Raw genomic sequence first — 17057 nt, 5'->3', positions numbered from 1 at the left:
GTGCTTGACTTCAGTAGCAGAAAGGTTTGGGGCCACACTTGACTCAATTTAAAATGTCAGGTTTTATAAGTTCTGACTCCATACTAACAGAAAGCACTTTTACTGCTCAGTGTGGATGCTGTCTTGTATCTGAGTATTTCACCTCCCTTTTGAGTTAAACTCAGCTTTCTCTAATTATTCTACTGCCAGCCCAGGGATTACTGGCATGAGTAATCTAAGCAGGAGTTGGCCTACTAAATGAAAAATGTCAAAGGCAGTGAGAGGGAATGGAGTCACAAGGAAGTTCTGCAGAGTTCTTAGAGTCACTTGGTGACATCACGAATGAATCCAAACCATGATCAAAGCACCCAGCAGCACCGGGGAACAACAGACACAGAGAGGAAAGAAGCAAGTCAGAGGCAGTCTCAGCTTGAAAATGATGTCAGTTTTGTTGTCAGCTGGAAACTAATGATAGCAGTATTCCTGGCATCAGGAGTTCCCTGACTGTCTTCAGAGCAACCACGGCACAAAGATGAGACGCGAGCGGCAGCCTGCACTGAACGTGCTGGCACGCGGTGCTGCAGTCCCCATGTGCAGCGTGTTGCCCCTGACGCAGAGTGATTTCACCTCAAGACTGACCACGCAGCAGGCAGATGGGGCAGCATCCACTGGCAGGTGGTGTGATGATAGCCATTCATTCCCTGCAGGGACTCCAAAGGTCACTGGAAAACATCCAGCACAAGGACCTGGCACTGCTGCCTGCTGAGGTAACTCCTATTCTGCCTTCTAAGCCTTCATAGAAAGAGAGGCTGCACACGCTAACATTCAGCATGCCAGTCTTGTTCATACAAATGAGTCATTTCTCACCACTGCTGGAGTTCCACAAGACCTTTGTATTTGCATTCTTCTGTTCAAACTGGAATCTTATGCTTTAGGTACAACAAGTCTTTATCTTAAGTGCAATAAGAGTTAATCACAAACCAAGGTGAGTCTAATGATCAGTGTTTTTTTTCCTGGAAAGGATCACAGTCCCATAAAAATCTAGGAACTGCAGTGTTGTGGCTATAAGAACATTTCAAAGTTTTAGAGGAAAATAGGACTGGCTACCTCAAATTATGATGTATGGAACAAACCATTCCTCCTGCTTAGTTTTTAGAGGCAGCTGACAGCTGAGCTACTGTGTGTGTTAAATAAATACTATCAGAATTCATATGAGTAAAGCCAGAGGGCTGCTTTCAATGGAAACCATCACCTTCCTCATTCCCTTTATGGGAACAAAACCATTAGATTTTGTTTGCAGTAATATTTCAGAAAGTAGTCTGTTTGCAAGATGTTGTCATATGAAATCCTTAAAAAGTGATGCTAGAAAGGAGCTGCCCTTCAACCAGGAGGTAGCAACAATGTCATGTGACTTACACAGCCATCGCGTTACTCGTGGCTGATCATCCAGCAAGAGCCCAGAGCTGAGAGGTGTCTAATGCCAGACAAAAAGTCCTTGCAAACTAGCTGTCTTCCAAGTGAAAAATGAATCAGCCAGGCAACTGGGTTTCCATACTACAAAAATATCTTTTCCCTTCTGCTGCTGTAATTAAAGATAGGAAGTGGGAATACATTTTTGGAGTCAATCTGAGTAATTCTTTCAGGCCTAAAGAATTAAGTTAGATGCTAATGGAATGCAAATTACAGGGAATATAAAAATATCAGCATAAATCCTACATTCCTTAACAAACCCCAACATCTTATTAATGGGGAATAGGAACAGTACAAACTGCTCACATGTATGACATAAACATGGTAAATATAAAGTGAAATTTAACATGGCAAAGCAAAATTTATTTTTAGAAAATTAACTCCTATATTCATTAAAAGCATGCAAAAATGCCAGATTTTTAATTACATGAGTTGTATGGTTCTGAACAGAATTCATGCAACATATTTTAGTGTTGTGTGCTACAGCACTGGATTTGTTTTACTAACATGTATAGTTTTTAAATAAGATGATGACCTAAAAACCTGTGTACCACAGAACCCACAGCATGGGAGGATGAATCCTTCTAAATACCAAGTAGTAAATCCATGCTTCTTGTCTGCAATCTGCCACTGAGCTGCCAAGAGAGGACAGAAAAGTGTAATTCTGCACAGAACCCTGTTGCTCCCTGTCAGAGAAACAATTGCTGACAGTTACCACAGCCAACACAGCTGGCATTTAGGTTGGATAAGACAGTACAGTTAATAGTGGGCCAGTATTTTCCATAAAAAAGAGTGTATTCCTTGCCAGCATGGATGCTATGGGATGGGAGTATTTATATAACTAAGTGCAGGCTTATGGATCATTTACCTCAAGTCATCAAGAGATCATTTGCATCCATGGTAAGGCCTAGACTCCTCACCACACAGGAATGACTCTTCTGCTTTAATAACCAACTGAACCAAACATCACTTCCAGAGCTCAGCATCTCACTGATAAAAGGTTCAGGCCCATTTCCTTCTCTTTTACAGAAATGACACTTTTACAGAAGTGCAAGACACTTTTAGTCTCCTAACTACAGTTTCTCCCTGTATGTAGCTGCACAAGCTCAGCTGCTGATTCCACTGGATATGCAAAAAATGGTGCCTGAATTTTATGGGACAATCAAACCTGAAGTATCCATGTCCCTATTATGAGAAAAGGCTAAATGTTCAAACTGTGGAAATATGCAGGTAGAGCTCAGATCTTCTGACATGTGAACCGCAACTCAGTCTTCTGCAAGTCAGACTTTGCCCCAGTGTCCCCTGCCTATTTGTTTCAGTGGGCTCAGAACTACTGAGTTAAACCTCCCCTGCAGCACTGAAATACTTCCAAGTCCTTGGATCCACATATTTTGGTCAGGGCTGAAAAAAGTCCATCTGGATACGTCACAGAACATGTGACAAATCAAATTTTAAGCCCACTGAATATCTTCCCAGAAATCTATTTAAAAACACTCAGAAAGAAAGGAAAAGCATGCACTCTCTTCATTTTTCCCATAGCTCAGCTGCCAGTGCTGTCTTAGCAGCTGAAGAGCTGCTTCAGCAGAGCTGTCTGTGTACTCTCACTAAAATGACGACCAGAGGTAGTGTGCCTTCCAGTGATGAAAGCCATACACTGGTTCAGAACGTGCTGCGGTGTTCTCACCTGATCCTACACACTAATGTGGAATAGATGTCCCTACATTAGGACAGCATTCCCACAAATGAAATACTTTGTTAACCTTTTTCTGCATCAGGTATTGGCATTTGTGCCCAAGGCTGTCCTGGAGTTCTCTGGGACTGGCTGCCTATGTGCCTGTTCCTGCTGGCAGTACACACACACACTCATCCTGTCTTCATGCCGTTTATAGGAAGGGAAAGACCAGCACGTGTGCTACGCTCCTCTGTTTTGCCCACCTGCTGAATCCCTTCATGTCAAAGGACTTTACACAGGAGGCAAAAGGCTGAGGTGAAGGTGCACATATACAATGTACCTCGAAGAATTTAATTTCCTGGTAAGGAAAGTCCTTTTCTGCAACTGCCAAACCACATTTCCACCGAGACTGCGGGTGACTTCAAAGCACCGCCTGTACTCCCTCAGAAACCTGGACAAACGACTGTGACTTTCACCACAATCACTGTGTGCTTTGAAGGTTTCTACAATTGTGTGCACCTTGGTAAAGTCCTCTCTGGAATGTGTATGTTCAGCAAATACTGGGCACATAGAAAGAGAGTCTTCAGGGAAACCACTGGGCTTCAGCAGAGCAAGTCTCAGGCTCTGCAAAGTGGCTGCTGGCGTTACACTGACTGCTGGTGTTATACTGGCTGCCAGTGCACGTGCACTGCTGGGAGCCTACAACAGAAACTCCAGTATGTTTTGAGGTGTTCTGTGTTCCCATCCACTTTTCCTTTGCACGTTACTGTTTACTGTGGCCTACTTCAATAGCCAGGCTGTTCCACTCTCAGTCACCAACATCAACTCTGTTGCATATTATTGATCCTGAATCGTTTCCTCATGATTTCAGTTGGTGTCTTAATTGTGTAATAACTCCAGACCAAATAAATCCTGCCTGATGCAGGAAAGCCCCATGTGATGGCTAAACAACTCAGAATGATGAGAGTTTCCTCCACACAGAGGTTTTAAATGAGGTGCAGAAACATGACCTCAAAGCACAGCTAGTGATGGAGGGACCATAAAGCTCCTTGTGGCTATCAGAGGAAAATCTGATCTAGTTACTGCTGAGAGAAGAGAAAATCAGATGAGTCCTTCTTCAGTGGCATTGTTGTCCCTGGGACATGCTGCCCAAGTGTCTTTTCTACAAATCTGTCTGCAGTGTTTATATTCAATAGAAACCCAACACTAGATTGTGTCTGGGAAATGCTCTGCAGCAGAGATACTCCGGTGCCTGTGAGTGTAATTGCTTTGTTCTTCTGGGAGTCTATAGTATGTTAAAGGGTACACAGAGCCAAGAGCAGAGAGCTGTGCCCTGCTCTTTCTTTGCAATTTGCTTCCATTTCAGGAGGCAGAAAAAGAAAAAAACAGTTAACTCACCAACTGCAGAGAATCATCTTTCTGGAAGGAGGATGGGACTGTTGAGGTAAGCACTTCTTTTCTGCTGGGGACAAGAGACAGGCTTTACTTGCCTGATCAAAATATCACTGTCACTGATTACCTAGCACAAAATCTGCCTAGATGTTGTCAGCAGGAGGTCAGTGACAGACACACTGTAATTGCCAAAAGATGTTCTTAAACTGTCCTCCCACATGTTTTGTATAATCCAGACATAAACATCTCATTTTCTATTCACGTCTATTAACAGAAGTGAGGCAGAATAAACAGTCAGGTGGACTATCCCCTGACAGGTGACAAGCTCTCAGTTTCTTTCAAGTGGCTCTACACTGAGGTTTTTATGGTATTTCAGAGGTCATATAGGTTGCAGGGAATAATAAAGCCATTGATAAGAAAGAAGCTTGTGTCCTCATTCTCCCAACACCTTTTTTTTTCCTGAAGAAGAAAGAGAGCTATGCCTCTCCAATTTAATTGCTTTCTTGAAAGGGTATTTATTTTAGTTTGAAGAACCATTTTGAAGTCTGGATAAAATTCATCCCTAAAACTATTTACTCTTCTTGGTATCATATGCATAAGGTAAAGTTCTTCACTAGAGTATACCCCGTGACAAAGAATGCCCTAGTAATTATGGGTGGGGATTTTCATGCGGTGACTGATGATGCCTTGGAAGAGAGCCATGGCACTGCACATTCAGAAGCTAAGCTATCTAAAGCCTTGCAGACCTCATTTATGCTTTTGGGAATATAGGACAGGTGTGGCAGTTACTAAACCTGGATACTTGAGAATTCACCTCTTATTCCCAGGTGTGGGCCATTAATTCTCGCTCAGACTTGTTCAGTCCTAACAAGTCTCTTTTGAACCAGATTTTATATGTGCACATACACACACACGATACGTGGCATTTTCCTTTCAATCCATTTATCTACTTTGTTTTTCCTCATCTTTAGCTATGCAGCCTCACCTTACCTAACATGTTACACGTGGCAGCAAATCCCTGTATCAATCAGTGGCAGTCTACAAATGCTGCTCACATTCTGCAGAGAGCAGAAGACTCCCAGTTTGTGTTGTTTAGAACAATTACTGAAGGAGTTCAGGAAAAACTCAAGCCAAGCCCCAGTGAAATTCACAGCAATGGCTCTATCGATTTTAACTGGATTGCTGGACATCAGAGCCAAGCCAGAGAACACTCACACACAAACACAGGTTGATAAAAACTGTAAAATCCTGAAAAAAAAGCCCCAACAAAACCCCTTTTGGAATGTGGCGCTCCTTTTGTTAGATGCTGTTCCAGAAATCTGAACACTTTGGAGTAATGTGACACACCTAGAGCCTCCTCCCAGACCAGGCATTCTTCAGGGACACACTTGGTATTTTCAAATTCGAAGACCTAGAAGAAAGCTCCTAATTCCATACTCTGATACTGCTACATAAGGTCACAGAGAGCTTCACTCGCTTCAAAGGGACTTGTGGCTACTAATCAGTACCTGTTCATCTTCATTTACTTAAAATACATTGCCCACCACCTACACAGTCTTCTGGAATTCCGTGAGGAAAGGGGACTGTATAGTTACATGTTGAATTTTGAAAAAGCACACATTTTTCTGACAGTATTTTTATGTGCAGAGAATTGTCACAAGATGACAAAGGATTACCTGGGATAATGAGATGGCTCTTCTACCTCCAAATCTCTCAAGAGGCCACTGACGTAGCAGTACACTCAGATCAAAATACCATCCTGTGAAATGAAGCACTGGTATCGGCTTGAAGCACAAACTCCTGACACATGAAGGATAAGAGTTTCACTAAAAATATACAAATTTATCATCAAGTATTTCATAGCTATGAAAGAAGCCTCTGGTAGTGGAAGAGCCCAGCTTACTAACCAGAGTAACATACAAAAAAGTAAACCTTACAAAATAAGCACACCTTTGCCTACACAGCTGGCTAATTTGTAAAAGCACAGCTAAAATTTTCTGACTGAAAAGTTTAAGTTGATAATGAAGTGAAAATACAGCAATTAAGGAATTAAATCTCAGGGCAAATCTAATAGAGAGTCTACCTAGATGCAGCCTGTCCACCAGGCATGAAGTACCAACACGCCACTTCAAACTGTAGAGGAAATGGGAACAGCTGTAGCTGGGGAAAAGTGTGGCATACCACACACAAAAATGACAGCTTGGGTTTCTAGTAAAAGCCATCTTTGATATATCAATTTCCTCAGACTCTGTAAGATTTCTGTGTTAGCCTGATTTATTTGCTGCCACCTGATAGCCTGCTGAGGATGTGGGGGAGGGAAGGGGTATCTTTTCCTGGTGCTCCTCCATTTGAGGAACACGCACACCACCCACGTAATCGAGTTCATCTCTCTTCAGGAACCAGGGTGAGTAGCTCGAGGCAGCAGGGGGACTTTAATATTTTGATAACTGCAAACATGGGAAGTAGAGCTGGAAGATACAGAACTAGAAACTGGAAATACTTAGCTGCAAGACTTCTTAGCTGCATGGAGAAAAGGAACAAAGACGTTGGATTTTTCCTGTAAATGAGCTCCAGGCAGCGTTACAATGAAATGGATGTTTGCTATTAGAATAGAATGGCTCTTTTCTTTACTTTGTATTTTCTAGAACAAAAGCACTGTAACTTTCCAAGGCTATAGTGAGTCAGTGCTAGAATTAGAAGTGCAATTCTGAAACAGTGGTCACCACTAAGCAATGTTTCATCTCCTTTCTCTTCACCTATTCAAAACGGCTACCTCTGACAAATTGCCTATTAATAGACAAGTTTCTGTCATTTAAATTATTAAATCAGATTGAAAAAAACTCAGAAGTACCTTGCTTAACAAGTGTAAGCTTTTTCAAATGGATATACTCATGATGATTTTTCTCCTGATTTTTGTTTTTTTGAACTATAGCCAGATTCCTGATAAATGAAAGCCAGCAATCCCTCTGCTTTCTGAAGGTTTTATAACTTCTGCTCTGCAAAATTTAGATTTCTAACAACAGGATTTTGGTCTTGGTGCAGGTCAGTCCAGAATGCAAGAAGTAATTCTTATAACAACAAAGTGCAAGGGCTAGTAAGAGAAGGGAGGTTTGCAATAATAAGATTATGGAAAACATCTATTACAGACTTGGTATTTCTGGGATGTTCCTGAATGAACGTCATTTGCTTGGCAACCATAAGGAATTCAATCATATTCTGAGAGTCTTTCTGTCCTCTTTTGAACAAATCTAGGTTGAGAGAATAGGGATAATAACTAACCAAGAAAAGCTTTATTTCACTATAATTCAGAGCATTTGCCCTCAAATACGTTAACACAGTCTGGAATGACATGTTTTTACTTAAAGGGCCTATTTATTTCACTTGTAAAATACATATATACAAATAGATTTATCTTCCTCTTCTAAATTACTGGAAAGGAAATTATTGACTTCTCATCTGGAAGAGTTCAAAGGCATACATGTTAGACCAGAGGGAAAAACTACACAGTAGCACCATGTGTGAAAAGTAAACCTTGAACAGAAATGTGCAGATCCAGAATTAAAAAAAAAAAAAGGCTTATTCATGAGGGAAATAAAGTAAAGATCTGAATGCTAACAGAATAACATGTATTTTTTAAGTGTAGGTTGTAGTCCAGGGTGTTTATATGGGGTTTATTTTCAGACAAAGAAATAATTGCCCACGAAGACAGAGGTAGCCTGCATAATCACTGGAATCAGACACAAAGGAAATTATTCAAACAGTGACAACACAGTTTTCACACTGTAATTGGAAGGCTGCAGAGAACTTCTTAAATGTTTTTCTAAGTGTTAAAGGAACATACAGAGTGGGTAATAAACAGGGCCATTTACCCCAACAGGCTCCTCTCCCCTTTACACCTTACGCCTCCAATTCCCAGCCTCTATTTCCTCAATAGCCCGTCTTCCTCTCTGATTTGCTGTAGTTTACTTAAGATGCTGAGTAACTGTGTAATTCTTTTCAAGGACTAAACTCTTTAAAGAATCATGAGACTGGATTATCCATGTGAAAATGAGATACTATTACAATATTATCTATAGTCGTATAGGTAGACTGTTGCTATAGGAACACACCCAGAATCAGAGCAAAAAGGACTCCATCCCAGCAGGGACCTGCCAACTTGTGAGACCCAACTCCAGCTCACGCAGCCTGTAAACAAGCAGGGAAGGTGCGCATTTCAATGCCACAGCTCAGTAGCGTTTGCCCCTATAATTTCTGTGATTACTCTTTAGATCCCTTCCCTCACACTCTATTTTTACTATAATGCTGTGGGAAAAAACAATAAATCCTGCAAAGGCTAAAGCACATTGTGTGATGGTTTTCCTGTAATAGGACACAACGCTAACCAAGCGCTGGAGCGCCTTACCTGCACGGAATTATGTATGGGCTTTCAGGTTTAAAATAATCAGACTTTTATAAGAGTAAGTTGGTCTACATTTTATTTTCTTCAGCTTTCTTTGATGGGGATTAATGAATGAATGGTCATAAAGTGCTCTAAAATCCCAGGAAAGCACCCTAAGAGCACACACTTACTTAACTATTGTGAGTGGAGGATAATGTCTAATGCTTACCTGGAATTTTGCTCTGGCTATAGATGGATGAGTCATTGTCACAGAAAACCTAAGTTTCAACTGAGAAACAGAAAAACATTAGCAATTTTAAAGCAAATACTTGATGACTGACAAGGAAACAGTATCTTCATGGTAATGAACTGAGTAAAACTGTTTGCCCAGACTAATCCTGAGAATTCTTGTGCAAATGTGGTTTATTTTCCACAGGGCTTTACAAAAACAACAACAAAACCCACACGCAACATCAGACAGCCATAAAAATGGCAAATACAAATAATTATATCTACATTACTGAGCTCTGCGACTGTGTTTACAAGTCTTGATTCTTCTCACTTCTTTTGCAAGACATACAATGTTTCCCAAGCATGTTTATGCGCTCAACTGGAGTAGCATACAGATTGGCATTTTTTCCTCTCCACGTTTAAACAAACACTGCTTTTTCCACACTACTGTTTTCACTGTATGCACACCTAACCTTGTTTAAAACTTGCTTACCTTATAGACAGATGACTCCAGAACCACGCACTGGAAGTACACCTGTGTGTTAAGAGTTTATCTCCCATTCGAACACATCCTGTGCACATACACTTTAGGAGATGCGAGCACATGTAGTTTTATACTGTACTTGTTTAGGAAGAACTATGGTGATGTAAACCGAAGTTTCTGGAAAATATTAAGGGCCAGAAAAAGTCTTCTCTACAAAAAGTTAAATGTTTTAGAATAACAAACATATACAGGTGAATTGGTGCAGAATCTTTATGTTCTAGATGTGACCTGATCTGACAGCATTTAGCATTTATTTTCCTTAAATGTGTTTGAAAAGCAAAATTAAGTAATAGAAATTCAGGAACTTTCTATTATCTCTGCTGTCAAGGCAACAGTTAAAGCTGTTGGCTGATGTCTTTGGCATTCCTTCCACTGTATCTCTCAACATCCTCAGCAGCAAACCACACAGCAGCTAGACCGAGATGCATACACGCGGCCAGGTGTTAATTAGAGCCCCAGGACCAATTAAGAGATGCCAGTCAGCACAGAAACACTGCCCCATCTGCTCTGATGCTCGGGGGCCACTGCCCAGTTTCATGCCCCAAGAGACGACCCGGCCCGGCCGGGGAAGGCGGCAGCGCCCCGGGGTGAACCGAGGCCGCTTCTCCCTCACGCGCGGCCCGGGAATGAGCTGCCTGAGAAGGGAAGTTCCCGGGGTACACCGGTCCGGCCCCTCTCCCCCGGGCTGAGGGCAGGAGGGGCGGCACCCGGCTCCTCGGCCCGGAGAGCAGGGACTGCTGCCCGGCTCCCCGCCAGCCCCCAGGCCGAGAAGGGAGGGGAGGCCTCTCGGCGGCTCCTGAGGGCCCCTTCCCCGCCTGAGAGGGGAAGATGGCTCCGGCAGGCTGGGCAGGGGCACAGGCGGCCGCTCCAGGGACACGCGTGACAGCGCGGCGCGTCTCCTTGTGCCCCAGCCGCAGCAGGACGGGAGCACAAGCCCCGGAGCCGGCTGCGACGCACCAAGCCCCACGGGCTCTGAACGCGGCGGGCGGGACTAGCGCGGCCCCACGGGACACGAACCAGCCCCACAGAGCGGCCTCGCCCTTTAAGAGTGCCGGCGGCTGATTGGCCGCACGGGCTGCCAATCCGGGCGGCTATTGCATCATCCCGGCGGCCGGCTGGGTGGCGATTGGCGAGGGGGCGGGCGGAGCGGGAGGGTGTCGCAATCGCCGCTCGTCCGCACGCCACACTTTAAAGAAAGAGGCTCGGGCCCGGCCCGGCCCCTCCCGCCGCCCGCTTGCGCCGCCGCAGGTAAACGCTGTCGCGCGGGGGGCGGCGGGCCGGGGCGCTGGGGGGGGAGCGGAATCGGGGGGAGCGGAGCGGGTCAGCCCGGCCCCGGCCATCGCTCGCCCTCCCGTGTCGCGGCGGGCGCCGCGGCGGGTGCCGCGTATGGGAGCGCATGATGCAATCGGCGGGCGGCCCCGGTTCCCCTCCCCTTCCCTCCCCCGGTGAAGTCACGGCTTGGCAGCGCCGGGCACCCCCGCGCCCCGCACGGGCGGGGGAGGAGCAGTGGCGGCAGCGACGCGGCCGCGGGCGGGCGGGCGGCCCCCGGGCCGTGGCCCGCTGGGGAGGGCGGCGGCGGTGCCGCCGAGGCCCGCGGGGGAGGGGCGGGCTGGGCCCCGTCCCGTCCCGTCCCTGCCGCGGCTCCGGCCCCGCCGGGCCTCCCCGCCCCGGGAGCGGGGCAGGGCCGAGGCGCCTCCAGGCGCTTTGACGGCGGGGCCGGGCGGGAGAAGCTGTGGCGGCCTCGGCGAGCCCGGCCTCTGGAGAGGTCTGCGAGTGGGTCTCGAAGCCGCGCGTTGCGCTCGCACCGCTCCCGGGAGCGGGCATCCCGCCACGAAGTGCCGCGCCGCAGCACCCGCGTTCTTCTGCCCCTTCTCGGGGGGGGGGCAGAACGCCCCGGCAGATCTTCCCGGTTCCCAGCAATGTTTCAGAGCTCCAGACACAACTTCCACTACAGATCTATCGCGACAGGCTCAGCGGGGGCTCTGACATCTAGTGGGAAAGGGCACTCGTCGGGCCCGGCCGGTGCCGGTGCCGCGCTCCTCACAGCGTCCCGACACAGCAGCAAAGAGCAATAATCGTATTTTGAGAAACTTCAGGATTGAAGGAGTTGGTTCAGCTTTGGAAGTAGCTCCCTTGGTTGTAGTTCAGGGCACAGAGTCATGTGGGTACCTCCCTGGCTCCCGGCACCTGGGAGTGTTTGTGACTGTCGCAGTTCACGGACACGCTTCAGCTGCTCTGGGCGCATTTTGTTAAGGATGTTGGAGTGTTTTTCTGGTAAGGTGTATGGAAGAAACAGATGTTCTGAGAAAAATCAGGGAAACTGCCATTGTCAGCTGTGGCAGCAGATGAGAGGTTTGTGCTACCTGGTGTAAAAAAACCCCGAACTCATTGCCTTGCCCTCAGTATGTGAGAGTCACTGCCAGCTCTGACTGACCTGCCTGCCAGCGTGTAGTGAGCCACACAGGAGCAGGTCCTCCCAGTGTTCGGCACACGCATGGCTCGAGTGTTAGGTGTCTGTCCTCTCTACAGGGTCATTTGGATTTAGTCAGATGCTGCTGGGGTGCTACTGAAGTCAGAGAGAAGCGAGGCCACCTGCTGCGGGTCGGGTTGGGACTGATTCTGCTTTAGACAGGGCAGCTGAGTGAACCTGTGCAGTAAAGTCCTCCTGACTCAGGGTCAGAATCAACAGCCACACCTCAGAAAAGGAGCAGAGAGATTGCTTTGTATGTTTGATGCTAAGTAAAAAAATACTGATTTAAATAACAAAACACAGTTTTTGTTTTTTGCCAAAACAAACATTTGGAAGTTCAGGTTCTTTATTTCACTGATTTTTTTGTGAAGGCAAGGTCTTGGGGCCTCTGTGGTCCCTGAGGAGCAATGTCAGGCAGTAAGAATCGTCTCTCTGCCTCAGAGGACATCTCTGAGTTACCAGAAGTTATGCTGTAGTGGGTGGCCAGTTGGTGTCCTGGGTGGCCAGTTGGTGGCCCAAGGAGAGAATGAGGCAGTTCTAACTGGCCACTGGAAACACTACCATGTGCTGGGTGGAACCAGCCTAGGGCTGTGGCTGAGCTCAAGCTAATGAGCAGCTTTATGGGAACAAGATGCTTGGAAACAAGGCTAGCTCTCCAAGGAGCTGCCTCCTGCTGTGCCGGGGTGATCCCCCATCCACAGCAAACCAACCTGCTTGGGGAGAGGAACAGCACAGCTCCATCTGCGTGGCACTGGTATCTGAGAATCAAACCTGAGACCCACCTGCCTCCCCACACTCGTGGTCTCTCTATTACCACATCCTTACCTTTCTCCAGAGCCCTTTCTGTACGTAAGCCTGGTGCCTTTAGATCTGGCAGCGTTCCCTGAAGGGTGCCCCACGGCACCTGTCACTACCCCGCATGTCCCTCCCTCACATCGTTCTGTTGGAGAAGTGGCAATGCTAACAGGGATCCAGCCTCCAAATAACCAGGGGAAAAAGGAGTTTTGAGCCTCAGCTGTTTAAACTCCTGGGTTATCTGTAATGTTGTGCAGTTAGTGCTGCTTGTTTTGCATAAGTATTAGTTGGAGCAGGACAGGAATCCAGGTGTCAACTCTCCAGGTAGGAGTTGATTGTCAGGCCGGATAAGAGCATGTCTCGCTCAAGAAATAGTTACTTGATAGGAGATGGATCAGTTCCAGTGGGAAGGAATTGAGGGAGATCTGTTCTAGCAGGGCTGGAGTGCTTGTTTGAGAGCTGTGACACAGGTTCATCTCCGCTTAGAGCCGTGTACTGCACAGCCAGAAGACTCCATTAAGATCTGGTTTAGTGGAACAAATAATTTTTCCTTGGAATTACGGGGGAATTTGATAGACATCTGAAGGGAACATTAAAGCAGTATTAAATAGTTTTGATAGCTTAGAGAGAAATAGCACATGGCACCTGGTGATGTGAGGAAACTTGTTAAATGTTGTGTGGGGGGCAGGAGCCACTCTTCCTTCTGCAGCGTCTCATGAAGCCCAAAAAGCAGATTGTGAAGATGGCATGGGCTACTTCACTGCACTGTCCACATGAACTTAGTGTGCACTGCAGTGTGTTGAAATAGAGGGGACACAGGAGCAGTCTGACTTTGAAAAGATGCCAAAAACTAGTGGAAAAATTTGGTTGTGAGAGGTGATCTAACAGAGCTGTATACTGTGAGGGCCACAGAAACCCTGTACTGAAAAATAAAACCAAGACAAAGACAGTATATGCTCTGGGAGAAGCACCTACTTATGTCTTGACTAAGAATGTCAGTGCAATCACACATGCACAGCTACAGCAACTGGCCCTGCCAGCCTGGGCTTTGTGCACAGTGACATCTTCTCAGCTGTATATTCAGCTTAACTGCTGAACCAGAGTGCTTACTTGGTCAGACAGAATCCAAGGCTTGGATGCGGTCTGCAGAAGTTGCTTTAAGATTTGAAACCAGGAAAATACTAAATGCAGATTTAGTTACACAGATGTCAAAAGAGTTGATGGTTTCTTTGCCCCAAAATACGAAAATGAAGAGATTTCTTGATGGGAGGGGTGTGGGTGTAACTCACACATCTTCCACTTGTTTTAAGTGAGAAGACTTCTCGGTGACACAATTTTGAGTAACATTCAAGCCAAACTTAGTAGGCTTTTCCATTAATTTTACTGAACCACACTCTGCAGCTGGCTCTAGCTCCCTCATTATGGAAGAAAACTTGCAATTGATCTAAACAGTAGAATTTTAACCTTTGTAGTGAGGGATACCCTGGCAGAAGGTAAAACAGCAGCTCAGACTGCAGAGAAAAACAAGAACAGTAAGCAGGTGATGGACCTGTGAGTTTGGAATGACCAGTGACACACTGCAGCTCCTATACAAACATCTCTCCAAATCCATTCATCAGCCAGAGGCAGGAGTACAGTCATCCCTCTCCTGTGCTGTTTCGCAAGCTGTCATGTCTTGGTTGGACACTGCAGGGACTGGGCTAGTGCTGCCCACCCTAACTTCAACTGCCCACTTTCCCAGTGGGTCTTCTGGAGGACAGGCCAGGAGGATGCTGAACACTGGTCCTGTGATACTGTGTGCACAGGCATGACCCAGGCTGTACTGCTGCACTGAGGTTGGAGTAGGACCTGTTTATGGTGGTTAGATACTCTTCTGTAACATGACAAGAAATCCATGCTTGTCTGACTGATAGCCAAGTACTTTTCACTGGAGCTAGAGGTAGGGATTTCAAGAACTTGGAACAACCCTGTTGCCCTTCCCCTCTTCTCTCCCAAACTTCTCTCCCAGACATCTCGGAGGTCATCCCATGAGATGGGAAGAGAAGGGGAGCAGCTGTGAGCCTTGTCAGGGCTGTGTCCCAGCAGCAGCTGTGGTATCCTCCTCCTCCTCATGCCAGCACTAGGCTCCGGAGCAGGCTGGCCCTCAGCAGCAGGACAACATGAGTCAGGTGAGAAGGTGTCCTGCTCATCAGGCCTGTCTGCTGGAGGGTGGACACTGAGCGGTGCAGGAGCTACATACAGCAGGGGAATGTATTTTGTGGAAGGGTCAGCTGTGGCTGCTCTCTTCTTATGGGTGGCAGCAGTCCTGTTTTTGCCATGTCGTGGTTCTTCCATTGCCATCACCCTGCATTCCCGTCCCACCTGCTTACTGCAGTTCTGTTACAGGCTTAGCTTGTCTCACCTTGGTGGTGGTGGTTGAAGGGGTTCCTCTGATGTCACTTGGTCACAGCCTTTTTCCACAGATCTTTTTTTTTTTTCCCACTTTGTACTAGTGAGACCTAAAAGTGGTCATCAATTCAGACATGATCTTCAAAAGCAAGTGAAATGATCTTAGAGCAGGTAAAAGCCCTAAAAGATGCTGAAAGGTGGTTGAGGAAAGGTGGGCAGTCTAAGCACCTTCACTCCAGAGAAAAGAGACCTGGGAGGAATTTATCTGTGCATGCACCCAGAGGGATGGCCTGGAGAGGACAAGGATCAAGCACTCCTGTTGGTCAAGAGTCAGGCTGTTAATAGGTTTAAGCTGCAGAAAGAAAACCCCAGTTTGAAAATTAAGAAAATTATATAACTGGAGGAAAAGTTAGACAGTGGAACCTGTTGCCAAGACAGAGGTTGTGAAACTGGAGATATTCAAGGCTAGGCTAGACATCCATCCATCGGGGATGGCTTTGGAATAACTGAGCAAAGCCAGTGAACAATACAAACGGCTTGACTAGATGACCCAGTAACAGTCCCTTCCAATCCAAATACATTCAAGAGGCTTCTGAAATGTAGTTGGCAGCTTGTCCGCTTCCAGCACAATGGCAATGTGTTATAGCCAGATGTACCACCAGTACCACACGCTAAAGCCAGTGATGTGTAAGATCACAGCTGAACTGGCACCTTAAATTGCATTTTTGTTCCCTACTAGGTTCACCTTGTCCTTAATCCATGTGAAGACCTGCTGGAAACACCATCTAGAAACCTAACAGTTCTCAGTCTCCTCCTACATTCTGTTGTGTCCAAGAAGAGCCTGTCCAAATGAGCAAGACATCCCAACAGAACACCGCTACAGATGCGAACGGAGTAAGCGTGATTCACACCCAAGCGCACAGCAGTGGTTTGCAGCAGGTTCCTCAGCTGGTGCCGGTCAGTCCCGGTGGCGGAGGCAAAGCTGTGCCTCCCAGCAAACAGGGCAAGAAAAACTCCTTCCTGGATAGGAACAGTGATGAGTATCGTCAGCGCAGGGAGCGGAACAACATGGCGGTGAAAAAGAGCCGGTTAAAAAGCAAGCAGAAAGCACAGGACACGCTGCAAAGGGTCAACCAGCTCAAAGAAGAGAATGAACGTTTAGAGGCAAAAATTAAGCTCCTGACCAAGGAGCTGAGCGTACTGAAAGACTTGTTCCTCGAGCACGCACACAACCTCGCAGACAATGTGCAACCTGTTGGCACTGACACCACCACAGCAAATCCTGAAAACAAGGGACAGTAGACACTGCTGCAGCCTTACGGAAAGAACTCTCGAGGTGCAGCCTGTCTGCAATGCCCGTGCAGTAACCAAGCAAGAACTGTTCTTTTAACCATCACTTTGTGGAGATTTTTTTTTTCTTTTTAGGTTTAACACTGAAGATTTGATACAACTAAACAGGAAACTGCTTAGGGTGTTTGTTCTAAATAGCTTTCTCCTCTAAAATACGTATCTACTAAATGCAGATCTACATTCACAGTCAGCAAGGAGCTTAGTACTGGGAAAATAGCATTTTCACAGAAGTGTTCACTTACAGCATCACACCTACCTTCTTATCGTTGTGTAACGGAAGGAAATCAGTAGGATGGGTCACTGCAGTATCAGAAACCCATAATCAGATAAAATGTCTTTTGAGTATGTGTTAGTGTACTGAAGGGCTCTGTTTCTCCCTTACATACTG

At 46.3% G+C, this 17057-nt stretch overlaps 1 protein-coding gene across 1 annotated transcript; it reads left to right on the top strand.

Annotated features, from left to right (window-relative positions):
- Window positions 1-10898: 10898 nt before the first annotated feature.
- CEBPG (CCAAT enhancer binding protein gamma) lies at window positions 10899-16621 on the top strand (the record flags this gene model as incomplete). The annotated part of the gene is made up of 2 exons (XM_084270184.1): window positions 10899-10914; window positions 16059-16621. The coding sequence occupies exon 2, from the start codon at window positions 16169-16171 to the stop codon at window positions 16619-16621; it is 453 nt and encodes a 150-aa protein (XP_084126310.1). The 5' UTR covers window positions 10899-10914; window positions 16059-16168.
- Between the last annotated feature and the right edge of the window lie 436 nt (window positions 16622-17057).

The sequence above is a fragment of the Gallinula chloropus genome (genome assembly GCF_964237585.1).
Source record: "Gallinula chloropus genome assembly, chromosome: 13".
Classification (NCBI taxonomy): domain Eukaryota; kingdom Metazoa; phylum Chordata; class Aves; order Gruiformes; family Rallidae; genus Gallinula; species Gallinula chloropus.
Note: the sequence above shows the minus strand (reverse complement) of the source record. Positions and strands in the feature narration are given on the sequence as shown.